Source organism: Vigna radiata, chromosome 5 (assembly GCF_000741045.1).
Source record: "Vigna radiata var. radiata cultivar VC1973A chromosome 5, Vradiata_ver6, whole genome shotgun sequence".
Lineage (NCBI taxonomy): Eukaryota > Viridiplantae > Streptophyta > Magnoliopsida > Fabales > Fabaceae > Vigna > Vigna radiata.
The window spans coordinates 180254-207801 of record NC_028355.1 but is presented as its reverse complement, the minus strand read 5'-3'; the positions used below and the strand labels follow the sequence as shown (position 1 = coordinate 207801).

At 32.2% G+C, this 27548-nt stretch overlaps 5 protein-coding genes across 6 annotated transcripts; 3 read left to right on the top strand and 2 right to left on the bottom strand.

Annotated features, from left to right (window-relative positions):
- The first annotated feature begins 1470 nt into the window (after nt 1–1470).
- On the top strand, nt 1471–3043 carry LOC106760170 (GDSL esterase/lipase 5). Its single transcript, XM_014643625.2, has 5 exons — nt 1471–1746; nt 1835–1956; nt 2070–2294; nt 2411–2666; nt 2742–3043. Exons 1-5 carry the CDS (start codon nt 1482–1484, stop codon nt 2975–2977), a joined length of 1104 nt encoding a protein of 367 aa, XP_014499111.1. The 5' UTR covers nt 1471–1481; the 3' UTR covers nt 2978–3043.
- Nucleotides 3044–3713: 670 nt separating this feature from the next.
- LOC106760205 (dnaJ homolog subfamily B member 6) lies at nt 3714–6583 on the top strand. The gene is made up of 6 exons (XM_014643673.2): nt 3714–4037; nt 4138–4219; nt 4306–4373; nt 4889–4945; nt 5655–5855; nt 6356–6583. The coding sequence occupies exons 1-6, from the start codon at nt 3930–3932 to the stop codon at nt 6407–6409; spliced, it is 570 nt and encodes a 189-aa protein (XP_014499159.1). The 5' UTR covers nt 3714–3929; the 3' UTR covers nt 6410–6583.
- A 2088-nt stretch (nt 6584–8671) lies between these two features.
- On the bottom strand, nt 8672–11451 carry LOC106760202 (alpha-ketoglutarate-dependent dioxygenase AlkB homolog). The gene is made up of 4 exons (XM_014643664.2): nt 10831–11451; nt 10691–10786; nt 9772–9998; nt 8672–9261 (listed from the first exon to the last, which is right to left on the bottom strand). Exons 1-2 carry the CDS (start codon nt 11323–11325, stop codon nt 10691–10693), a joined length of 591 nt encoding a protein of 196 aa, XP_014499150.1. The 5' UTR covers nt 11326–11451; the 3' UTR covers nt 8672–9261; nt 9772–9998.
- A 5781-nt stretch (nt 11452–17232) lies between these two features.
- On the top strand, nt 17233–20231 carry LOC106760148. Of its 2 annotated transcripts, none has more exons than XM_014643594.2 (4): nt 17233–18225; nt 18431–18688; nt 18937–19028; nt 19204–20231. In XM_014643594.2, exons 1-4 carry the CDS (start codon nt 17584–17586, stop codon nt 19820–19822), a joined length of 1611 nt encoding a protein of 536 aa, XP_014499080.1. In that variant the 5' UTR covers nt 17233–17583; the 3' UTR covers nt 19823–20231. The 2 variants fall into 2 exon arrangements, with proteins under 2 accessions (XP_014499080.1, XP_014499081.1); XM_014643595.2 differs by having other exon boundaries at nt 17235–18225; nt 18446–18688.
- A 117-nt stretch (nt 20232–20348) lies between these two features.
- On the bottom strand, nt 20349–21659 carry LOC106760178 (alpha-ketoglutarate-dependent dioxygenase AlkB homolog). Its single transcript, XM_014643640.2, has 2 exons — nt 21500–21659; nt 20349–21403 (listed from the first exon to the last, which is right to left on the bottom strand). Exons 1-2 carry the CDS (start codon nt 21560–21562, stop codon nt 20465–20467), a joined length of 1002 nt encoding a protein of 333 aa, XP_014499126.1. The 5' UTR covers nt 21563–21659; the 3' UTR covers nt 20349–20464.
- Nucleotides 21660–27548: the final 5889 nt, after the last annotated feature.

Here is a 27548-nt window from a genome sequence, read left to right as displayed (position 1 = left end):
GCACGCCGCAGCGTGCACTGGAGTGACGCACGCCGCAGCGTGCACTGGAGTGACGCACGCCGCAGCGTGCACTGGAGTGACGCACGCCGCAGCGTACAAGAGGGTTCGGAACACTCAGGGTCGATCCTGGGAGAAAAATAAGCATATTTCGAGAAGAAAGAGGAGAAAAATGAGGAGAAGAATAAGGAGAAGAGGTTTGGGAGAATGAGTAGAAGAATAAGAAGAATGAATAAGAAAAATGAGGAGAAGAATAAGGAGAATGAGAAGAATAAGTTAATTGATATTTTATTGTGAGTTTTTATTATTTGTAATTTGCTCAAGGCCCAATTTGCACCTATTTAAAGGTTGTCAAAGTTTAATGAAAATATCCCACCATAGATTGAAGAATAACATTATTTGTGTAGATCAAACCCACAATGGATTGAAGAGTAATATTATTTGTTTGGATCACATTATGAATGTGTATAGTGAAATTTTCCCAAGAGTTTGATTGTTTGATTAATGTATGCTCATGGGAAGTTTAGTTAGGATTTTCGTGTAACGGCATGTATAATGTACAAGGTGGTTTTTCAAAATTTAACTTGGATTTTCAGTGCGTCTCTTTGTTCTTTCACTCATCTCATTGCATTTAAGTTTGTGTCCCTTGTCCTTTTTTCTCCCCTCATTTTGCCCTGAGCAGCATGATTCATGTTCATTGTTTCTCTCTCTATTAACTTCACGTGAGACCTAGAAATGTTTGGACAGCTAGTTATCTTATCATTTAATTTTTTTATTAATTGTTGTCTAGATTTTTGTTAATGTACCTACTTTATTTTTAATTGTTGAAAAGCTGAATAGCTAATATTTATTTGTTATCCAAGCTTCTTCTTTCGAAGTCACTACCAAAAGAATGTTTTGATCAAATAATAATTCATTTTTCATAAATTGTGTGGTTGTATTTCTCTATTTAGAAATCTTTGAAATTTAGTTGTGTTCTACATTTTGGTAGATTATAACACGATTTATAAGTAGAACGGACCTATCCAACAATATATCTTAACATGATATTTATTATTAGTTTGAATTTATTAAAAATCTAACTAATAATAAAAACATGTTAAAAACTAATGTATTACAAAAATTATGCCAGACCTCACCAATTTTAAATTAATTAATATAGAAAATTCTATTCTCTATGTATTAAGATAAAAAAGGAAGTCAACAATGTGAATCATATGTAATGCTCTATAACTTAACATAGAAGTTATATTTTTGACTAGAAGAGCTTATTATTAATAATTAAATGAGGAATAAAAAATCAGTGCAGACCAATTCTCCGTTGATTTAAATCTGTGCACATGTTTCCACAATATTCAATATTTAAATTATTTATTGATATAATGCTAGAAATTTAGTTTTCCTTGTGCATGAAGTCAAAGTAGCCTATATATACACAAGTTGCAGACTGTGACATTAGACGTTAGAAAATTGAAGTGAAACTGATGGCAAGTTCAAAATTCAGTTTCTGTTTTCTAGTTTCTTTAGCAACCTATGGCATAAGTTGCTGCCTAAGCCTGGGTGATGTTTGCCAACCAAAAGAACACGCAGCATTATTTGTATTTGGAGATTCATTATTTGACGTTGGAAACAACAATTACATAAATACTACTACTGATAATCAGGCAAATTACTCTCCATATGGGGAAACCTTCTTCAAGTATCCAACAGGCAGATTTTCTGATGGTCGTGTTCTTCCAGATTTCATAGGTATATACAACAACTTTGCTTTTATGTGTTTGATTAAGACCAACCAATATCTCACTTCTTACAGCCTATATCTACAATATTATTGCAGCTGAGTATGCTAACTTGCCTCTAATCCCACCCTATCTATTCCCTGGTAATCATCGATATGTTGATGGAGTCAATTTTGCATCAGCTGGAGCTACGGCTTTGGTTCAAACCCATCAAGGACTGGTCTGTTATGTATTATTGTTAACTATTTATTACTTGTGGATGAGATTGAATGCTAGCTGTATTCTTTTGACTAGTTCTTTAATTAACTTTGGTCCATGCCATCTGTTTTGCAGGCGATAGATCTAAAAACTCAGCTCAGTTATTTCAGGAAAGTCAGCAAGGAATTGAGGCAGCAACTTGGAAATGCAGAAACCAAAGCTCTGCTTGCGAAAGCTGTTTACTTAATCAACATTGGAATCAATGATTATGAAATTTCTTTGTCAAAAAATTCAAGTAATTCACGCACGGATGAGAAACATGTAGAGATGGTAGTTGGTAATCTTACATCAGTGATCAAGGTATGTAGCAGATTCTTCTTACTTGGCTCTGCATGGAAGCGTCAAAGTTCAACTTTTTGCATAATGAGTAAATAAAACAAGTGCACCATTCTAATACGACGCATTGCATGAATTAGGGGATACACGAGGCAGGAGGAAGGAAATTTGGTGTTTTTAGCCTGCCAGCTGCGGGTTGTGTTCCATTCGTGAAGAGTCTGGTGAATGGATCAAAAGGTTCTTGCGTGGAAGAAGCCTCAGCACTGCCTAAACTACACAACAGTGTGCTTTACCTTGAACTTGGCAAGTTAAAGAAAGAACTAAAAGGATTTAAATATTCATACGTGGATTACTTTACCATAACTTCTGATGTTATAAACAATCCTTTCAAATATGGTAAGTAGTGCATATATTTAGTAGATATATGATTTTGGTGAGAAAGGTTATCTGATTTAATTTTTTGAATTAAAGGGTTGAAAGAAGGTGATGTAGCATGCTGTGGCAGTGGACCCCACAGAGGATATTACAGCTGCGGAGGTAGAAGAGAAGTGAAAGATTACGAGTTATGTGAGAATCCAAAAGATTACGTGTTCTTTGACTCTCTTCATCCCACCCAAAGTGCTCATCAGATTGTTTCCCAGCTTGTCTGGAGCGGAAATCAGAGTATTGCAAGCCCCTACAATTTCAGATCACTCTTTCAACCATAATAATCTTCTACTCTGTCTATCCAACATATCAAAAATAATTTTAATTTAAATAAATAAATTATTTCATGTCTCGCTTTCATCCAAACAACCTCTTTATGTATCTATTCCCACAAACATTAAAATAAACTTCCTCAATCTTAATTAAATAGATTATAAACATTGTTTATTGTTAAATTTCATAAAAATAAGAATTTATAAAATGCACTTAATTTTAATTTTTGACCTGATTTGATTCGTTCCAACGCATTTCTTAATTAATACATATTTGCATTTCAAGTTAGAAGAGATAAAACGTATTTCTTTAATATACTTTTTTTATTTATTTAGCGTATTTGTTATAATTCTGAAAATATTTTCCAGAATATAATTCGAATATAATCTTGGAGTGATTTACAATGGAATGGTCGATTGATACCTTAGTCTAACAGCAAAAATATAACATGAATAGAAAATCTCAACCAAAATCTAGAAAATGTTTCACCGGAGCACACAAATATTATCGGACACGTGCTGTTTACTCTTACAATTTATTGTCTGTGTGGCTACACAGAACGGAACCTTCTCGAAACACATTCCAACCATATATATATATATATATATAAAGAAGTATTAAGTATTACCCTCTCATCTCAGCCGTACATCACTTTCGTCGCAAATCAATAATCAAATATTAAAAAAATAGAAACATAGTATATTTTGTAACCTTAGTAAAAAAAAAAGGAAACTGTGTAAAGAGAGTGTTTCTGGAGAGTTCTAAGGTGGGTGAACTGTTTTTGTTTATGTTTTCCTCTTTCTTCCTAATAAAAATGTGAAGAGGTTCCTTGATGCATTCATGGCTTCCAATATTAAAAGTAATGAATGCATAAATAAATAAAAAAAATTAAAAATATTTGGTTTTGATTTGATTTGATAAGTTGGGTAGAAAGAAACCGAGTTTGAATTGATTGAAGAAATGGCGAAGGAAGGAGAGAAATGCAGTGAGGAGTTGTATAAGGTTCTGGGCATAGAAAAGGAGTGTAGCCCAATTGAGCTCAAGAAAGCCTATAAGAAACTTGCCCTGGTTAGAATGAATTAACACATTTCATTTTAAGATTTTTGTTCTTGTGACTCATTAGAATGAATCCTTATTAAAAACAAGGAATTTGTTTTGTTTGGGATAGAGATGGCACCCAGACCGTTGTTCAGGGAGCCGCGAGGAAGAAGGAAAGGAGAAGTTCCAGGCAATCCAGCACGCCTATTCTGGTTGGTCAAATCTCTTTCAATTCAATTCATGTTACTTTCTTCTCTTCCATTCCATTGTTAATTAGTTTCACTCTGTTTTTGCTCAGTCTTATCGGACGCCAACACAAGGTTACTGTACGACATAGGTGTCTATGACAGCGATGACGACCAAACCGTATCTACTCTCATTCTCCCTCCCCTTATCTTCTACAAACTAAATAAACAAATTTCTTTTACTATCACTGCTCCTTCTCTTTCTTTGACCTTGTTCCTGTGTAATGTAAACACTCTCAGTTTCCTCTCTTCCTCTCTTTCTTTCTTCCTTTATTTAAAAAATGAATTTTTTTGTTGGTGTGGTGTTCTGTCGTCTGTAGAGGTTTTGTCCTGTTTCTGGGCTTTGCATCGTCCATTTTTTTTTTTTCTTCCTGGAGAAAAGGTACCATGTGAGACCAGTTAAAATTCTTTGTTTTCATCTTTACTTAGGAAAGCTAGCCAGGCACTAACTTTTCTAAGTTCAATTTGCATGCCACTGTGTTGTGATCTACACGCAACCCAACCAACTGGTGGATCAAGTCCATACCAGAATTTCCTACATGAGATATGGACAAAACAGAATCAAATTTTGGTGGTGGTTTCATTCTTAGGACTGTTCTTTCTGTAATGAGCCATTTGGTATGTTTGTTTGAGCAGGGCATGGGTGATTTCTTGAATGAAATGGCCACAATGATGACTCAATCAAAACCCATTGTAAGTTTAAAGCCTTTTTTTTTATGTTATATGGATGAAGTTAGAGTGTTGGCCTTTGTCAAATACTAAGTTGTTGCCATGACTTTTTCTATTGTTTGACTAATGATATTCCCTTGGGCTTTTTATACTTGTTGCGGGGAATGATTCTTGTGGAATTCACTAAGATGCACAATGGGCTGTAAGAATCTTGAGAAGGCAATGGATGAAGTTTCATGCCCAATTATTCTAAAACAGAAATTAAGTAAAAGGAGTTAAAGGCAGATATTGCATTACATGGATATAATGTAATAAACAAACACATGCACTCACTAGTTTCAAACCATGAATTAATAAATTAATTCATGATATTTGTTGGCCTGGTCTAGTCTTAGTGGTGGGCCTCAATGGCTAAGATGAGTCATGTGATAGATATGATATGGTATTGATTTTTATCATGGGCCCACCATATGAGATTCTGGAAGAAGTTAGTCTCATCATATGCTATGGTATGGGTTAGTATTGTTATTATTGCTGATTACATTGCATAGTGACTAATTATGTGGGAAGTTTGTACCTTTATGCATACAACTTACAGTACAAGGATGTTTTAGATACGTTGTCTGGTCTTGAACAGCCACAGCAGCAGTTTGCATGCATCTATACTATGTTACTAGCCTATTGGTCAATTCACATTTGATGACACTGGCTGGCTTGTGATGTGACATAACAGGAAAATGGGGAGGAGAGTTTTGAGGAGTTCCAACAGCTCTTTGAAGAAATGTTTCAAGCCACTGCACCTGCTTCACCTACGTACATCATGACTAATGGTGAAGGTTCTAGATCAAATAAAAGTAATTCCACTGAAATTAATTTTGGAAAGACAGACAATACATCTGAACTCAATTCCAGTGACCAGAACTTCTGTTTAGGGGTTAGTATATTTATACAACATTTTACGTTTTATAATACAGAATTCATGGCATACATGTGAATAAAACTGGAGACGGCATGCAAATATGGCATTCAATGCTACCTGGGCCAATAATTGCATGCAAGTTTCATGTTAGCCTTCGGTGCCTACAGTGAATAAATGATGAAATCAGTTGGTAAACCTCAAGTTAGATTAGCCTTGTCAGTGTGTTGTGTATTTTAAAGCAGATGTGAGTTTTGATGCCATAGGCTCTGCTTGAACATTGAAATTTGCTCGTAAAGATTCTGAACATCCTAGCTGTCTAATTGCATCTCAATTGTTGTCCATGTCATGGTTGTCATGTTATTTTCTATTAAAAATGAGGATACAAGAGGGTTGGTAATGAAATGTTAGGAGTTTGTAAAATGTATCTGCATTAGATATTATATACAGTGACATATACTACTGATAGATAGCAGGGCATGGTATTGATTGGTGATTTTGTTGTTGACTATGTGAAGGGAGGTGGAGAAGCTCCAAGATATGGAGAAGGGAATTCCATGAGGAGGAGGTAGCACCGTATCTTGGTGTCTGTGATGATCATCATGTTTCCTCTATGCTGTTCTATCGTTTTTATTATTCTAAGCATTGTTGTAAGGTTAAATCGCTGTTTTTATTCGAAATATATGTCCTATGTTATGTTTACATTCAAATCAAACAATCTTATCTATATTCAATTTCTCTTATTTCAAATCAAGTTTATTTCTATTTATTTTTATGCATTTTCACTCTTCAACGTTCTATTTATGTGTTTCTTAAAATTTATATAGTAAGCTTCTTGATAACAAAATTTTGTAATAAAATTTATTTGAAGATACTCTCACTCTTTGTAATAACGAGGGTTGTGTTGAAGTCTTTAATTTGAAGGAAGGTTGGTTGGTATAATGAAATTTAAAATTAATAATAAAACAAATATCAATTGGTTGTTTCATCATGGACAAAAATACATTATGATTTTGGTTTGTTTACCTTAAAATGATGATTACTCATTCATGATTATTTTTGGTGTTAGTTACAATTACGTAGTATCTAAAGCAAAACTTTTATCGAGATCTTAAATTGAAGAAGGAAGTTTTATAAAAGAAATTATTAAAGTATACATGTCTTGTAAGTCTCTAAACCCATCGTCTTGGGTTTTGCTTAAGGCCATGGCTTTGTTAAGTTTACAAATCAGAAATATTATCATAATCTTAAGGGTGGTTGTTGCATGGAAATGGTTTTTTTGAAGGTAACCGTTCCAGAAAACATTATGTCTACTTGAAGAAATTTGCATAACAAGTTTAATCACCAATCATATGATAAAGTCAATTTAAATAAATAAATATAGGTTTCATTTTATAAATTAATTTCTTAAAGTTGAATTAAGTTTAAAATTTATTTTTTAACTATTTACGTTACTTTTCTTTTCTCTTTTTCTTATTTTTCTTTTCATTGTTGTCAACTCGTTTTATTTTTTTCTCTTTTTCTTATTTTTCTTTTCGTCATCTCGTTTTAATTTTTCTCTTTCTCTTCTTTCTTTTTTTTCATTTTTTCTTTTCTTTTTTTACTAATTCCTAATTAATTTATAACAATTATTTCAACACCGATTTTATTAAATAAATTTTCAAAATTTAGGAATTTTAAAAAGGTATTATCAATCCATTTTATTACGCTAAAACAAAAAATTTAACTCTCATATGATAGAATTTACCGAAAGAAATATTAATTGATAACAAAAATTGTAAATTACCAACGAATTCATTACCTGTAATTAAAATTCAAAAATTTTTTGTTAAAATTCGCTTGTAAATCTTAAAGACAAATTTTTCAAAGATCTTTTTTTTTTTATCGACATAATTTGGTGAGGAAAATAATATTTTCTTATAATGCATGTATTTTGTTTTACGTGACTCCTTAGTATTTTTTTGGATTTGTAATATTTTATTTGTTTTGAAAAATTATTTCATAACTTTTAATTAGTCTATTTTAAAATTTGAAAAAGTATCTTAATGTTTATATTGTCTCTAACTTAAAAAATGAAACGCTACCAGATTGAACACTACCACCGTAAAGACCACAATGTCCAAGAGATAGACATAATAATAATATCTCATTTATGCTGCGTTATAAAAGGGGCTGATTTGTCATTTTCTGTGTCTGACAGAATGTGTTGCAAGTATAGGATGGTCCCTTGGCTTGGATGGTTACGTGCCTTTCATGCAAACCTTTACATGTTCTCTGTTAAGCCATTGCGAAAGCCCTACTGTCCTGAATGCATCAATCATCCCTTGAACAGTATTATCTTACACGTTCAATTCTATTGCTTCTTTATGCTCATTCTCCATCTGGTTACTCTTTTTCTTTTACTTCACCTACAAACAAAGCTCTTTTTCTGCTCACTTTTTCCTTCCTTCTGCACTTAAGATTCTTTACTTGGCGTATGAAGTACACACTGAAGTGTAATTTGCGAAGACGAAACGTGGTTAACAACAACAACCGTGATTAAACAGTAATAGTTTAGTTAACACTGGAGAGGGTGACCTCATTCTGCATCAGGAGTCTTTTCTGATGATTCTTTTGCAAATAAATAATAAATCTATAAAAGAAAAGGAAAAAAGAAGACAGAAAGTGAAGATGAAAGGGTGAATGAGTTGTGAGTGTGGTTACAGTTACACTTAGTGGCTCTCTGTTCTTTCTGCAGAGTACTAGTTGTGGTTTTGTGTTTCTACCTGCAGTTTGAACATCACTTCAGTTCTGGATCCCAAATTTTGGTGTTACAGCCATTAAGGTTCTAAAAATTAAAAATCAAATAAGTCGTATTTTACTAAAACCAATAAATAGAGACAAGGTTATTATTACAACCGAAATAACTAGTGAGTGGGAATTAAATGAAATATTTTTGTTCTTTTTATACATTTATAAAGCACTTTCCTAAATTTCCATTTTTGAGAGAAAAAAGAAGATAAAAAATTCCAACTTCACTGCAAACATTTTTCTTTTTCCTGTTCTTTCTTTCTTTATCTTTCTTTGTGTAATATGCTAGTATTTCTGCTGTCAGCTCCCACCGTTTGTGCTGTGCACGCCTTCTTCTGATTTCTGAGCTGTTTTTATCATGTTCGCAGTTTGACAAAGTTGTGAGGGGAAGAAGAAGTGGTCTACCGTGGGAGACAAGTCCCAAGTGTTAGAGGCTGTGTTGAAGGAAACTGTAACAGATCTAAATCACTATAAGCCTCTTTGAGTCTCTTCCTCGCTGTGCCTTTTTTGGTTTCATTGCGATGATGGGTTGTGCTGTTTTTCATTTCTTTGTGGTGTTGTTTTTTGTTATCTGTCGAATGCAGGAGAACATTCCCGTTGAGGAAGTTTTCGAGAACCTGAGAAGGTCTCAGCGCTGCTGAGGAAAGGTTGGTCATTTTTTGCCTCAACAAGTTTCATATGAAAATATATAATCCAGAAGAGATGAGCTTAACTTGATTCAAAAAATTCACTAGTGTGGATGTTGGGTTAAACTGTAAAATCTCGTTGCCTTAAAATATGGAATTATTACGTTTAGTACGTTGGCAGGCAGAGTTAACTTAGCATCATGTTTCAACTCGTATGGTTAGTTTAGTAATATAATAGGTTCTGAAACTCAGGAACTAATCTATTCGGCCCATGTTTGGCAATATCTTTCTTTTTTGGGATCATTTAAAAAAGTCTTCTGATTTTTTTTCCATAATTTTGTCAATTTGGTAGAAGCCAGTTTACATAACCTAGCTTATGCTCACAATTACCTTGTGCATGCAATTTAAGCAAACTACAAAATAACCACTCAAAGGTGTTTTATTCAGATCAAACAAACTGAATACCATGCTTCCTTCATTATATAAATCTCAAGGTAAACCAAAAAAATAAATAATACCTGCATACTTGTTTGAAGTAAGGTCTACAACAGAATGATCTTCATCACCAGTGGAGAAAGATAAGCCTTCACAATATGAGGAAAGTGGTGCTTGATAGTATAGTCTGCCAAAACACGGACAAGGCCAAGGTCCTCCTCACCTCTGGAGGCATGTATTTGGTACCAAAACGTACGAAAGATTGGGCGACCCTGCAAACAATTGCTCCAGGTTTCGCTCTCAGCAACCACTACGCATAGCATATGACACTAAAATGTCAATAAGTATCAAAAATGCTAACATACAGAATATTTTCATTATATGTAAAAGACAACAAAGAAAAAAACAGGGGGCAAGTTCATCAGTTGGTAGTTAAATGCATTTAGCCACATTGATAATGGATGCTTCGACTGCTCTTTTTGAGTGAAAATGTTGGTCTATACTTACCCAAAATAAAAAATAACAAAGGTGCTGACTTTATATTAAATTTCAATTTACCTTATAAATAAAAAATAAAGTAAAGACCTCAAGACATTGAAAGTTGAATTATGACATGGTTTTCTAGTCCAAATGGTGGCAGCGGAGGAATAACGCTACTTTGACTAAATGCAAAACCGTACCAGTAAAAAAAAAAAAACACTTGATTCTACAGGAAATCCAGACGAGAAAGAATCTTGCAGCATACAAAGTGATGGATACGAGATTGTCGCGGAATGGCAGTAATAAGAGAGTGGATCCATGATAGATAAACAGGTAAAGTAACAAATAACGAGCTATAGTGTAGTAAGAACAGACAGTTTGGAAAGCAAAAACAACACACAAGTATAACAGTGGCAACAAAATTAGCATAGCATTACGAGCATAATTTCAGTTAATACGAGGCTACTTAGAAAATAGATAGAATAGATTAGAGAGAATAGAAAGAAAGGATATGAATCTAACTTAGTACTGTCTGAAAGTGAGATTCAAGCGACCAGGGCGTAGATTAGTGTGTTGCAGCAAGAGGTTGGGAGCAGAGTTTGGATGAATAACGCTAACCCCGTGGAATACATTTCTGGAGGAGCCACCAGAATAACGCTAACCCCAGATTCGAGTTGCAGTTTCTCTGCCTTGTCGGGATCCCTGTGATCTCCATAGAGGAACTGTGCAGAGTCTCCGATGGAGAAGGATACGACGGGCAAGCCTCGGCGAAGAGAGTCTTCACTTTCATCCTTGTCTTGATGAAGACCCAAACGGCCAGTTTGGGAGTAAAAATTGACAATGCAGATGTCGGGCGAGATGGAGGGAAGGCGATTTTGAGGAACGAGGGCGTTGGAATCACGAAGTGCATTGGTGACCAATGTCTGAAACTCGGGAGGGATTTGGGGGGGTTTTGCTCCGTCGAATGGTCGTCGTTCTCCGTACTGAGAGGTGTGAGGATCCCAGTTCTTTCCGAGGCACATCATCTTCAAATGCATCTTAGTCCCTTCCTCGTAGCCAGGCTGGTAGAATCCTCCCACGCTCATCCCCAACTCCCTGCACCTTTCCACTATCTTCTGCTGATCGCTCAGTGAAAGGTAACCCTTCAGAAACACCATCCCAGGCCTCAACGACAACCCAATGCCATTGTTATTACTACTACGGGATCTTCTCCTTTCTCTGTTCTGTGCAAGCAATGGAGGTTTCAGAACCACGCTTCCAGGTTGTTGGCTCCTGCTGATGGCTTATCAACGCCAATATTTAACTTTGCCATTCCCATTCCAACAGAGTCAGAATCGGAAGGAGAATCAGGTGATGAATTCTGCGGTTGCTTCTTCTCTTCCCTGCCCTTACCTCGCCCACATTGCTCGTTGCCAACAAAAACCTACACAACCGCTCATAATCGTAAAACCCCAAAGTAATTATTTTGTTTAAAAAATAATAACCTAATTACCTTCAAACACAAGAAAATATTAATTACCGGGGAAGTAGATTGAGAGCGACCTAATTACATATATTTTACAATAACTTTCAAATTTTATTATTATTTTTATATTTTTTAAAAATAATTATATTTGAAATTTACAAGGTTATTTAAAAACAATCAACAATAAAACACATGTACATGTTATATTAAATAAAAACATTTTAAGCAAAACATTTTAAATGAATTTTCAAAGCTAAACTTTATTGGATTGTCATTCCTACAATTTATAACTCACTTTACATATACAAAAAGTAGAAAACAAAAATTAACGTATACAAAAAGCAGATGAAGAGAAAATCACCTTATCCTCAGGCTCTTTTTTACTTCAGCCTCATTAGCATGATTCTCCTTGTTTCCATCAGCAGCAACATCATTATCACCTGAAGAAGGCTTTTCTTCGCCAAAATTCTTAGCAGTTTCATTTACATCATCAGTTGCCCTAAGTAAAATTCAAAAGAGCAAAAGAAACAAGCATCAATAAAAACTCATCAAACCAGTATTATGCAGAAATCATGAGCAGAGGGTGGTGCTAGGTCTCAAAAGAAGCGCTTACTGGGCAAGTTCATCAAGCTATATTAAATGCATGAGCCAAAAGTCAATTCAACAAGCCAGAAATATGCTACAAGTATCATGTTTACCCGCCAACGACTCCAACGAAGTAGTTCTCTGACATCAAAGCCACCGCAGTGAAGATAAGATGAGATGTGTTTTGTGTGGTGCACTTAGAATGAAATGGATGTTATATTTATAAGCATTCAAAGAAATGACCGTTGCAATTCTAAACGTTACAAATCTAAACGTTGCATAATGAACCGTTGCCTCCCAACGGTCTTAAAACCAACGTTACAGATTTATGAACGTTGAATAATGAACCGTTGTCTTCAAAATCCTACACTGCATTCTCGGCTTGCCCTTTCTTCAAAACCATGGAAAGCATAAGATCTCTCGTCTATAGTAACGTGTAATAATTAAGAATTAGATATTATTTTCCTTGGATAAATTTTATTACGGTTTCATATTTAATTTTTAAAAATAAATAAATATAACATTTTTAATTAAATGTTGCTTAAGTTATGCATTTAAAACATTTTACACCTATTAATATATCACTTAAACATATTTATTGTCTACTAAAGACATTAAATTATCTTCAAAACATAATACTAAATGATTAAAATGATTTTTTTACGATTTTTCAGAAAAAATTAAATTAAATTGCTATGCAATTTTTGCAGAACGAAATTCAGGACTCACGTTACCACTGTTTCATTGGACAAAATTCATAAAATTGAAATTTCGCGTTCAACTTTAACTTTTTTTTTTGGGTGAATTTTAATTCGTTTGGTAAACTAGGTAGAAAACAACATTCAAAAACTTCACAATTCTCCTCCAAAAATCAATAAATTAAAATTAAGTTTCAACCTTAAGTTAATAACATAATTGTGATAAAATATAATGGTGGAAATAGACTATACCAAAGTCGCAATTAATTAAATATTATATTTGAACTTACTATTATTATAAGTAAAAGAATTACAACCTTATAAAACTATGATAGATGTAATTAATATTAAAGTTAAACTTAGTCCCACTTTCCAAAAGTCCCATTTTTTAAAATGTGTGAATTTAATTATTTTAACTAAAATTTGTCAAATAAATTTAAATAAATTTGGTTAAAAAAATTAAATTCATGTGCTTTAAAGTTGAGAAACCGGTGAAAATTTTAAAAATAGACTAATTCTAATTTTCATTTTCATTGAAAATTAAGAAATTAAAAACATATTTATCTATTAAAAATACAACATTTGAACATAATCCCATAATCACACAACACTTATAATAAGAGAGAAATTATCTGAGAAATGTGAGTAGATTTCATGGATATAGAACAAATCAAACAATTATAAGTGAAAGAGAAAATATGTAACAGAAAAAAAGGATCATAAAACTAAAACCTGAGAAAGAAAAAAACAATATATATATATATATATATTTATTTATTTATTTATTTATTATTTTGGTTACCTAATAAAATGTGAGTATTTTTGTTATTTAAATGGTACAAGATGAATACTATAGCAGATATGGGGATGGATTCAAACAATACCTATAGAAACGTATTTATTTGTCATGCCTAGAGAAAAATGACCGATCGAATGGTATAAAAACAAAAATTAGAAGTTCTGTGGAATAAAAAATGGCTATAAGTAAATTTTTATATTGATAAATAATTAGGAGTGAATGATTGTCTAGTTTTAAGATTAGACTCATAAATACAATGATCAATTATTAACCATATTTCTAATTTAGGGATAATTCACAACTTAAAGGAAGCATAATTGAGTGAGAAAGATATATATACCTTGGGTTTTTCATCCAAAGTGGGTAATCTTAAACACCAATTTTAGAAGGATCAAAATAATATATTTAAAATTTATATATTTAATCATTATCACTAATTGAACAAAAGTACATAATTTAATATTAAAATTTTCTTGGATGTTTCTTCTAAAAAAATGATAGTTTTGAAGTTGTTTTTGATATGAATCTCATTTTAAATAAGTTTTTCTAATTTTATCTCTTTGATTTATTGGATATTCCCGTATCTTTGATCCCATGTTTGAAAGTATTGATATAAAACTCTTCATTTGTTATTCTTTTTAAGGACTAATTGAACAATTTAATTATTAGTATCATGTTTCAAAATAGGTGAAAGAAATTGAATTTGTTTTACTTTCATCTTATGTAGTTTCTCTTTTATTACTTTTAAAAAATGAATTTATTATTTTATTCTTCATCAATATAACTATTTAATAACAAAGTTCAAGATTTAAAAAATAAATAAATTCAGAATTAACAACCAATTATGAAAAAACACACAATAGTTAACTTTTCCTTCTATCATCATTAAAAAATATTATACAAAAGTTTAATGAGATAAAAAAAATACTATAATATGGAAGTAGTATCTGATTATCAAGTAGGACAAGAGAATTAATACAATCTTACTCATAAAAGATTGTGATATTTTTAATTTGTTTGGATTCTTTCTGTAAATAGATAAAATATTGGATAGAATAAATTAAAGAAGAATGCATAATAAGATAGAGATGATAGACGTCAAAAGTGAAGGAAGATTCGTCGTAAAAAAATTCAATTTTTAATAAAAATTAGTGTTCCATAATAAGAACAAAGAGAATTCTCACTTACAAGAAAATTAATTTCATATATGACCAATCAAGATATTTATATATGTCTTTTAAAAATATATAAATAGACTTAAACATTTAAGATTTCTAAATAAAAACATAAGTGCATTCGGTCGTAAAATAATTTTAAAATATAAATACAAACCTTGACACATTGTCCGATGACGGGTATCCCAACAAGTTCTTTCGTCAACAAATTTATCAAAATGTAATAATCAGAATTAAATGTTCACCTAAAGAAATATATTTGTCAATTAAACTTACAAAACTTAAAAGAAATTACAAAGGTAATTAAATGACTGAAAACTATTATATAATTAAGCTATAAGCTTTGATTTTGATATTTTGAGTTTTCAGCTTTTGGTAACATCATGAGTTTTAAAGAGATTTGTTCTTTTAAGTTTTGACTTCTTGACTTTGTTATAAGTCTTTTGAATTGAAATGATTCATCTTCAAGTTCTTCTAGTATTTGTTCCATGAATAATCATATATTAGTTTATCTTTTTTTTAATAAAAATGAAACAAATGAAAAATAAAAATATAATAATAAGTTTGCATTTAATTTTCTTTTTCTTTTCAAACACAAAAAGAGAACATATAAGAGATTGGAAGACTATAAACCTAGAAAATAAAAGATTAAAATCGATAAGTATGTTAAAATAATGAGATCAAATATTATTTTATTTAAAAATAAGTTGATTAAATAAATAAAATTTCTTAAACTCGTCTCATTATCTTAAACATTCACATTCTTTCTAAACACTATTTTCTTAAACTCTCTACGATCTCTACGAGAGTTCTTACTCTTTAATCATTTGTTTTATTATGGACAAAATACATTTATGATTTTGGTTTGTTTACCTTAAAATGATTATGCTTCCCATTTTATGTTCTGAAAGTGATTACTCATTCATGATTATTTTTGGTGTTAGTTACAATTACGTAGTATCTAAAGCAAAAGTTTTATCAAGATCTTAAATTAAGAAGGAAGTTTTATAAAAGAAATTATTAAAGTATACTTGTCTTGGAAGTCTCTAAACCCACTGTCTTGGGTTTGCTTAAGGCCATGGCTTTGTTAAGTTTATCATGATCCTTCAAACTATGAGTTGTTCATGTAGTTGGTTTCTTGAAGATAATCGTTCCAAAAAACATTAGGTCTACTTGAAGAAATTTTCAGTTATTAGCAAGTGTGATGACCAATCATATGATAACAAAGTTTAATAACGAGAGAAAATGTTTTATTAAAATCATTCTTACCAAGTAGAGATAAAGTTAATAATATATATAAGTAGGTATAAATTTTATTTAACAAGTCAAGTAAAGTTAAATTAATTTAAAATCTAATTCATTTGTGAGAGGAAGTGAGTTTGTCACTTTTTTTCTCTTTCTTTTTTTTTCTATTCATTTTTATTTAATTTATAACAAATATTTAATTAGATTTGATAAAAAATTAACCTTCATTTTATCAAAAAGGTTTCAAAATTTAATTATTGACTAATGTATTACAAATTTAATTACCAACAGTTTTTAAAAAAGTATTACTGATATTTTTTTTTTACGATATGGTCAAACCTAAAACAAAAATTTTAACTCCTATTTTAATGATAAAATTTATCGAAAGAATTATTGATTAGTAATAAAAATTGTGAATTACTAATGAATTCATTATCTGTAATTAAAATCCTAAAATTTGTAGTTAAAATTTGCTTGTAAATTTTAAGACAATTTTTTTTCATCGACATAATTTGGTCAGGAAAATAATATTTTCTTATAATGCATGTATTTTGTTTTACGTGACTCGTTAGTATTTTTTTGGATTTGTATTATATTTTATTTGTTTTGAAAAATTATTTCAAATAATTTTTAATAAGTCTATTTTAAAATTTTAAAAAGTGTAAAAGCATTTTTATCATTATTTGAGAAATTAGTTCAAGGTTTTGAAAATAATAACAATAATTCAGGGTATCATTTAAACTAGAATGTTGTAATAAATAAACTAAATAGTTTTACAAAGGATTTAAACCAAGTTTATACAGTCGTAGTTTTTTGTGTTTAAGTAAATCATATGCTTAAATAAGTTAAACCAAGCTCTAATATTGAGAATCAACAAAAGAGAAGTGATCTTAGGAAAAATTGACATGGGAATATCCTTACCTATCTTAATGTTTACATTGCCTCTAACTTAAAAAATGAAACGCTACCAGATTGAACCCTACCACCGTAAAGACCACAATGTCCAAGGGATAGACATAATAATATCTCATTTATACTGCGTTATAAAAGGGGCTGATTTGTCATTTTTGTGTCTGACAGAATGTGTTGTAAGTATAGGATGGTCCCTTGGCTTGGCTTCGAAGCCAAGAGAATTGGATGGTTACGTGCCCTTCATGCAAACCTTTACATGTTCTCTGTTAAGCCATTGTGGAAGCTCGCTCTATTGTCCTGTGCGTCAATCATCCCTTAAACAGTAATATCTTACATGTTCAATTCTATTGCTTCTTTATGCTCATTCTCCATCTGGTTACTCTTTTTCTTTTACTTCACCTGCAAACAAAGCTCTTTTTCTACTCACTTTTTTGTTGTTCACTAAAGATCTCATGATAACATTCAGTTTTCTGTTACTGACACTTGAAAAGTATAACGCATGACATTTACAATTTGAGTCTCAAAGGGGAAGAAGAATGGCATCCCTGGTGCCTGGAGTTCTACTGAAGCTTCTCCAGAGTATGAACTCTAACGTAAAAGTACGCGGGGAATATCGCTCTGTTCTTCTGCAGGTGATCAGCATCGTGCCCGCACTATCTGGCTCTGAATTATGGCCTAACCAAGGTTTCTTCATAAAAGTTTCCGACTCTTCTCATTCAACCTATGTCTCTCTTTCCAAGGAAGACAACGAGCTCATATTAAATAATAAGCTGCAGCTTGGACAATTCTTTTATGTGGATGGAATCGAGGCTGGCACACCTGTCCCTATTCTTGTTGGTGTTAGAGCACTCCCTGGACGCCATCCTTTTGAAGGCAATCCCAAGGACTTAATGCAGATGTTAGAACAATCAGAGCATCCTCGTAGTGATGGAGTTAATGATTCCAAATTCACGGATTTAACTGAAGCAAAAGAGAATTTCAGTTCAAGTCAGAAGATTGTTATTAAAGAGGAAAAACTAGGTGTTTCATCCAGGTATATGCAGGGTGTTCTGAATCCAAACTCAAAGCTTAATGGGTTAGAGGCTAATGTGGGAAGCAAAGGAAATGATCTAGAAATGGGCGCAGATGGTAAAAAGGTGGGAACTGCGAAAGGAAAGCAACTAGACATCAAAGGTCAGGTATGATTCTTGCTCTGGATTCCGTTCCCTAAAGGCTCAAGAATGTATGGTTATATTGTAGAATTTAACTCCGTTCTATGTAACTCTGGAGTAACTGGGAAAGTGGGAGTGATATATAAAATCAAGAATGATTGACCTTAAATGAACTTATTAGAAATTATGAGTTCGATTTTTGGTACTGATGTTAAAAATTATTCAATAATAGATTTTAGTATCACAGATGCTTCTGATGACTCAAACTGGCACTCGACTTGAAACATTTTCACTAAAGCAAGACGTCACTCGATCTAACATTCGGAAAGCTATCACAACATCTTCTGTGTGTACTTCTGCCAAACACAATAGTTCTACTAAACAGGAAAATTTGAATATGAATTTGTTGTCTCGCGCTAAAGATAAAAGCAAGAATGCTGAGACAATTTCATGGTCTTCTTTGCCAACCAAGCTTCTCAGGCCTGGAAAGGTACATTCTTATTACATGTCCCTTTATTGAACTAAATTAAAACGTTGATTATTGTCATTAATTGCCAATCCAATGCATGACAAATTAGCATTAAATGTGCATTGAAACATGTGTTAAACTTAATCCAAACTATATTTAATTTGATTACAACATTTGGGTTTTGTGTATTAACATGATTCTTTACTTAGCAATAATACAAAACTTAAAAATAATTTTCACCTTGCCCACTTTATTTCCTTTTATGGAAGGTTATTCTTAGAAGGAAACATCTAGCATCTCAGGTTGTAGTACAAGCGCAAAAGGAATTGTCTGCAGCAACAACCACTGTTAAATGCCTGAGGTATATATACTGTCTTTTAATCTAAACCTCGGTACTCGTTAATACATAGACGATACATTCATTCTGGAGTAATCAAACACCTTCATCAGCTAATCTGGGTTACAAATGAAAGTATAGTTCCTTTTGCTATGAATGTGTCCCTCAAATGTCACCCGTTTTCATCTTTGGTTTTCAGTATGTTCGCCAACGTCTGTTCTTTAGCATCTTCAGAGAATCCTCATGCCACACTAAGCAAATTTTTTGCTCTCCAACAGCTCATGGACCAGCCAAATGCTACGGCTCAATTGAATGATAAATCACTTCAACTATACAGAATTTCAACTCCCTTAGAAAAGCATAAATCTGGCACGACAGCAGGTTTGATGCCAGCTAAAAGCACGGCAAAGTCTTCAAAACCTTTGACCGAACTATCAGGGACTGAGAAACAAGAATGGGCCAAAGGGGGTGGTATGAAAGAGATCAACGAGCTGAGAGAATTACTTTTAAATGAAACAAGATCGTGGTTTCTGATGTATCTGGAAAAGACATTAGATGCTGGGTTTTCCGTTAGCTCCCGTGAGAAGAGCAAGGATACTAAGGATGTTGCAGGGAGACAAATTGAGCAAGCCAACAATATAGCTCTAACACTGTCACACCTTAAGCATGCAAACGAGTGGCTGGACAAACTGAGGAGCAGTTGCAACACGGAAAGTGAAGGGATGGTGGAGACTGTTGACAGATTGAAGCAAAAAGTTTATTCTTGTTTGCTTGTACATATTGATTCCGCTGCTTTAGCATTGGGGAACCGAGCCTGATTCAAGGTCAAGAAGCAGCTCCGCAACAGTAGAACTCTAATGCTATTTATTAGTTAAATGCATTTAGCCAACATTGATAATGGATGCTTCGACTGCTCTGTTTGAGTGAAATGCAATGTTGGTCTATACTTGTACCCAAAATAAAAAAATAACAAAGGTGCTGACTTTATATTAAATTTCAATTTATCTTATAAATAAAAAAAAAAGTAAAGACCTCTAGAAGACATTGAAAGTTGAATTATGACATGGTTTTCTAGTCCAAATGGTGGCAGCGGAGGAATAACGCTACTTTGACTAAATGCAATAACCGTACCAGTAAAAAAAAAAAATACTTGATTCTACAGGAAATCCAGACGAGAAAGAATCTATCTTGCGGCATACAAAGTGATGGATACAAGATTGTGGCGGAATGGCAGTAATAAGAGAGTGGATCCATAATAGATAAACAAGCAAAGTAACAAATAACGAGCTATAGTGTAGTAAGAACAGAGTTTGGAAAGCAAAAACAACACATAAGTATAATAATGGCTACAAAATTAGCATATCATTACGAGCATCATTTCAGTTCATACAAGGCTACATTAGAAAATAGATAGAATAGATTAGCGAGAATAGAAAGAAAGGCATATATATGAAATTAACTTAGTACTGTCTGAAAGTGAGATTCAATCGACCAGGGCGTAGATTAGTGTGTTGCAGCAAGAGGTTGGGGGCAGAGTTTGGATGAATAGCGCTAACTCCGTGGAATACATTTCTGGAGGAGCCACCAAAGATCAAAACATCCCCAGATTCGAGTTGCAGTTTCTCTGCCTTGTCGGGATCCCTGTGATCTCCATAGAGGAACTGTGCAGAGTCTCCGATGGAGAAGGATACGACGGGCAAGCCTCGGCGAAGAGAGTCTTCACTTTCATCCTTGTCTTGATGAAGACCCAAACGGCCAGTTTGGGAGTAAAAATTGACAATGCAGATGTCGGGCGAGATGGAGGGAAGGCGATTTTGAGGAACGAGGGCGTTGGAATCACGAAGTGCATTGGTGACCAATGTCTGAAACTCGGGAGGGATTTGGGGGGGTTTTGCTCCGTCGAATGGTCGTCGTTCTCCGTACTGAGAGGTGTGAGGATCCCAGTTCTTTCCGAGGCACATCATCTTCAAATGCATCTTAGTCCCTTCCTCGTAGCCAGGCTGGTAGAATCCTCCCACGCCCATCCCCAACTCCCTGCACCTTTCCACTATCTTCTGCTGATCGCTCAGTGAAAGGTAACCCTTCAGAAACACCATCCCAGGCCTCAACGACAACCCAATGCCATTGTTATTACTACTACGGGATCTTCTCCTTTCTCTGTTCTGTGCAAGCAATGGAGGTTTCAGAACCACGCTTCCAGGTTGTTTACGGGGACATATATCGAACCCTCCCTCTCCTACTGCTGCGGCTGCTGATGACTTATCAACGCCAATATTTAACTTTGCCATTCCCATTCCAACAGAGTCAGAATCGGAAGGAGAATCAGGTGATGAATTCTCCGGTTGCTTCTTCTCTTCCCTGCCCTTACCTCGCCCACATTGCTCGTTGCCAACAACAACCTACACAACCGTTCATAATCGTAAAACCCCAAAGTAATTATTTTGTTTAAAAAATAATAACCTAATTACCTTCAAACACAAGAAAATATTAATTACCGGTGAAGTAGATTGAGAGCGACGGCCGTGACCACGACCACCACCGCGACCAAAAGGTTCCATTGCGTCCAAAACCCTTGCTGCTGCTACTATTTATTTATCGATTGATCTTCAGATGGGTCCTCGTTTTGGCCGCTTCTGTGCTTTACTTTCAGTCTTTTCCTTTTCTTCACTTCAACAAATAAGTAAATTCTTTATTTATAACCAAATATTTTTAACTTCTAGAATAAATGTTTTTATATAATTAAACTTTATAATAAACCAGATTTTTCAACATATAAACTATGAATTATAATGTACAATACATATCTACTTAATTATATAAATTAAATTTTATATTTACTAGTAGTAATTTCATTTATGATATAATATTATTTTTAAAAATTAACATTTTTTAAGAATATCAAATTTCATTTAGAGAGTAAGATAAAAAGTAGATAAAAGTAAAATTATATACTATTAGAAAAAACAATTATGTTGGTAAAACAATAGCAATTTGAGACCATTTAGAAATTTTTTTTCCTCAAATTACATGTGTAAAAAACACATCTAAAAAATAAAATATAGAATATACAGAATGTGCGGTTGAAATAGTAGAGCTGTAGTGTATTATTAATAATATAAAAGAAGTTTAATAATGTCGTCAAAAATCAACTCTAGAAAACTTATTGGCTTACAAATAACTTTTGTTTTAAAAACCCTTTTGTAAAAACTAAAGATGAAGATAAATACTTTTTTACATTAATTTGTCTTATCCACCAAAATTACTTTAGTTTTTAACTAACTTGTAAAGTAAAATATTGTTTTATTATCATAATTATTGTTTCAATTATTCTTCATGCAATACGAGGAAACGGATTTAAAGTCCAAACCCGTAAAATCCATTTTTTTCTGTCTATTTTTTTTTATTTAATAAATTCTATTAAATTAATTGTAAAATTATATTTGAAAAAAAAATTAATTTAATTATATGAAGGACTATTAATTTTTATTAATATAAAAAATAATATTTAATGAGTTAATAATATTTTTCAATAAATCATAATTTTATTAAAAAAAGAAAATAGTCATTTATCAACCCTAATAACACTGTATATTAAATTGATTTATCAATAAATAAAAATACTTAACTTTTAAGTTTGATTTATATCTTTCAAACCTTCTGTGTACTTTTTATCTTTAATCTTTCTTCATGGTTTTGCTCTTTGTCTAGGTAAGAAAATTTTTTTAAGTAATACAACGTTTGTGACAAACCAATATGAAGCTGATAAATTCAATCTAGATTTTCGTATTCGAAGAGAAAGAATCTATATACATTACAATATAGTTCAAAGAAAGATTAACATAATATTTGTTCACATATTGAATGCTTGTGAATCTTAATTGTGTTAAGTTGTATGTGTAAAAATTAAAAATTGGAGAGTAAAGCAATTGGCATTACTTCAATTCTACGTCACTGAGGTGAGGTATAAGTTATGTTATTTAATGTATTTTTTCATATTTCATCAACTTGCTTTTTATAAGATCAAATAATTTAATTAGATTTTTGAAAGAAAAGACAAAACAATATCATAGTTAGTACATTGTTTTTTCATGCTCATTAGATTGCAACATTCCTTTGAGGTTTCTAGGAAGACTTTGATCTGCATCAATTGCAATGTTCCCAAGAACTTCCAACACACATTGTTCATGGACACAATTTAGGTAGTGTCCATGGATTTTCAAGAACACTCACTTGAACAATAGCAAAACAAAACTCAAAATACTAGGAACTCCTATTGAAGATATGAAAAGTGTTGTACAGATAGGTAGGATAGTATTGCAAAATACTTTTCCTTTCTGTAGATGAACGTTATTTGTTTTAACCTTGTGATATTGCACCGCAAGCCTCGAGAAGTTTGACTTGAATGGATTGTGTGAAATCATGATGCAAGGTGTATCTCGCAAGTCATGGCACCAGTGGGTCGTTTCCTTTTTGTTTTTAGTTCTATAAATAGAACATTCAGTTTTTAAATACGTTGAGAATCAAAACTTTCTTTTCTCCTCTCAAAAGAAACTTTATTCTATAAGCCTTTTCTTTAGTTTTTCTTTCTTTCTTTTCTATCTCCTTTTATTATGGGTTTATCCTTTTACTCTCTTTAGAGACCCTTGTTAGTTCTGAGATCCTTAGAAATTCTGAGAAGTTTCTGTTGTATTTTAGGAAGCTTGCGCAATACATCACAGATAAGTCCTTAAGGACAGAAATCTACACGCCTCAGGAAATTCTTTATTCGTAATCTTTATATTCTTTTATTGTCAGTTTCTACAACAATCTTAAGGACTTAAAGCTGACAACAACAATTCAATCTCGGAGAATTAGAATATTGTTTTCGGAACTCAGACCGTCTTCGCGAAACCTTTCCCCGATGTATCAAAAATCGAAGTCTTCTCTGGTCAGAATTTCCGGTGTTGGCAAGAACGTGTGTCAACTCTCTTAGACATGTATGGAGTCGTCTTTGCTCTTTCATCTTCAAAACCAGTTGCTTCTATTGCCCACCTTATTTGGCAATCATACAAAACCTAAACTTAATTTCCTCCTTGCCCACTTTATTTCCTTATTACCGAAGGTTATTCTTAGAAGGAAACATCTAGCATCTCAAGTTCTTAGAAGGTTAAATGCCTGAGGTATATACTGTCTTTTAATCTAAAACTTGATTAACAATGACTCAGACTGAAGACCAAAAAGATGTGAGAGTTGAACAAGGTCAGCATGCAACAAATACAAGAAAAGACTAAAGAAAAAGAATTGAAATTCAACTTACTCAAACAGAGAAAGTAATCAGTCTAAATTGAAAAACTCGTTGTTTTGATCAATCCTATTGTCTTAGTCTTTCAATCAGCCTAATAGAGGACGAGAACTCTTAATGAAAAGTCAGATGTCTAGAAAAGTAGTTTCTAGAAAAATGATGTATTTTAAAATATTGAAACTCAACTTTTAACAAAATTTATTATATTAAAGTCATTTAATATTAAAATTATTGAATTACATTATTTTTAAACTTGTATCAATTTTAAAATGCTAATTTTTTGTTTGTACGATGAATATCTTATATTTGTGTACCTTTATAGTGAAAAGAAAACAATATAATAAAAAAACTTTGTAAGAAATGTTAACTACACGAATAACAAAACCTCAAATGATAACGTCCGAGTCCAAAACAATTTTAAATGACTGAATGTAATAGGTTTATTTTTGTTCAAACTCGCAATCTTTGATAACAATATTTTTATACTTATGTTTATTCATATTACATCAATTATTATATTTTGATATTTTTATTCTTCTCTTTCTTTGGATCAACGAAGAAGAAAAAAACAGTGAAGAATTAATAAAAAAAGGAATGGGAACATATATATGCATGCCTCCCTCTCCTCTTGGTTTCATGTAAGAATAAAAAGTAATGGAATGGGAACATTTATTGAAGATCAGAATCCATGAGAATGGTCCCCCATGAGAATTAATTAATTAATAAAAACAACAGGGCACTATAGGCCATGATCCGGTATTAATGAGGGAATGAGAATGAGCTAAAAACTGGTCATTATTAACAAGTTATGAAAATCCATTACAGTCCATTTGATTGAGAATATTTTTGATGATGTTCCAAAATGTTTGGTGTTGTGGTTTTACTAAAAAGAGAAGTAAGAAAAAGACGAGCATTCATTGATGAAAGTAGGAATATGACAAAGGTGTGTGTAATGAGTTACCCATAAAAACACGAAGAAGAACCATTTCAAATCCTTTCCTTTCCTTTCCATCCTTCCACACTATTCTTAATGCTATTTCACTTCTGACTCATGTACCAATCCCAAATCCCTTTTAAAAATTTGTTTTAGTAGCTTCAAGAAACTCCATCATCCAAAACTCCCATGAGTCAGAAATAAATGGTGAGTTAAGTGAAATTGACATTGTTACTCTTTTAATGAATAAAGCACCCCTGATGGAATATTTTTCTTATTCTATTAAAAAAAAAGTCCCAACTGTACATTTAAACTTACTGATATATTGAAAGTTATAAAAGAATGTGAGGTTTATTTAATAAAATGAAAGGAAAATTTTGTTTCCATACTAAACCTTCTTCTTCTTCAGCAACCCAGTTCTTCAGCAAGAAGTATCACCACCACTCTTCTTCTTCCTCCCACCAACAACCAACTATCACCACCAGATGACCACCACGCTCAACTTAAACTAATGAAAGAGTAATAAGTGAACTCAAGGAAATGATTCAGAGTATAAGAACAACGAAGAAGGGGGTGGATCTCTTAAGGTTTATAGGGTTGTTGGTAGCTAGGGGTGTATCATTAATACTACTTTGACTTTTATTAAATGAGAGACAAATATGTAATTTTGGAAGTGCAGGTAGAAAGCGAGAAACACTGGTAATTTTTTGGTTTTCTGATTTTTTTCCTCTTAGACTATAAAAAACATGATGTACAAATGCAATGCGCCAGTCATCAAAACCCTTCCACATTCTTCATCATTAAATCTTCAAGTTTCTTGGACTTCCGGCCATTGTTTTGTTTCAATTTCTTCTTTTTCTGACCTCTGAAGAGACTTCCCCGCTTAATGCTTAAGCCATAGTAAAAGATCTAACCACTCTTGCTTTGAACGTCTCTGAATAGGCGAATCCTTATTATCAGTTTCAAAGAACACTTTTTTCTGCAAAATACCACACTGCTCCAGACTTTATCACACCTTTCTAACTCCAACTGCAGAGAAGAAGAAAAGAAAGAAAGTGTGTAGAGAGTGAAGATGGCTAGAGCAGAAGGAAAAACTGATGAAAGAAAGAGCACGGAAGAAACAAGTGTAAGAGAAGAGGCAGAACTAAGACGCATAGATTCTCTTAATTTAGAGGCTGGAAGAGTTTCTATGGATACAACCAAGGTAATCTTATACGCATCTCAGTTCATAATTTTTAAATATATATGTACTCATTTATTTACTATTTTAACAGATGGGATGGAAAATTATTATTGGTTTGGCATTTCAAAGCCTGGGAATTGTGTATGGTGATATTGGGACATCACCCCTATACGTCTATGCCAGCACCTTCACTGATGGAATAAAACATAAAGATGATATTCTAGGTGTATTGTCCCTTATCATCTACACCATCCTGTTCATACCTATGATCAAATACGTCTGCATGGTGCTATGGGCTAACGACAATGGCAACGGTATCATTCCTTTTATTTAATCTATAACCAAATTTTTACATTAAATTTAAGTTATGCTTTATTTGTTTGGAAAATGGTGACGGATAGATTTTTTCGTGTATGCAGCGTCAATGTGAGTAATGTGGCTATTTATCTGTACATCTGTTTTTATATTAGAGAAAAAATAGAAAATAATGATGTGTATTTATATTAGTAAAAATAATTAAAATTAATAATAACTTATTATGATCGGTTTATGATTACGTTAAAAAAAATCGAATTTATTATTACGGATGTATAGTATTTGTTACACTAAACAAATATTAAGTGAAAATAGAGTGGTCCACTTTTGAACTCAAACAAAACCCAGATTTGGTGTCAAATTTGTTTTTTTTTCTCAAACTTGGATCGGTAAACGTAATAATTTGTTTTTTCTTTGACAGAATTATTGTCCTTTCTAAGTGTTTTATTATTTCTTCTTTGTTGGACGATTTAGAAAAAAAAAACCAATTTTAAAATATCAAATATTATGCTTATATTATTAAATATGAATTACGAGATGGATGATGAAAACTAAATCAACATAGAAAATAAATCAAACAATTGTATAATTATTATTATAAAATCCAAAATTTCATTAATCACCAAACAAAAAAGATGAATAAATGTTATTCATTTTCTGTTGTTTTTTTATATTTAATTAATATTCTTTGTAAAAACTTTTTATTTTATTTTATCTCAAGTGTTTTAAGAAACAATAACTGTCAAATAAAAAAAAAACACACACACACGTATATATATATATATATATATATATATATATATATATATATATATATATATATATATATAT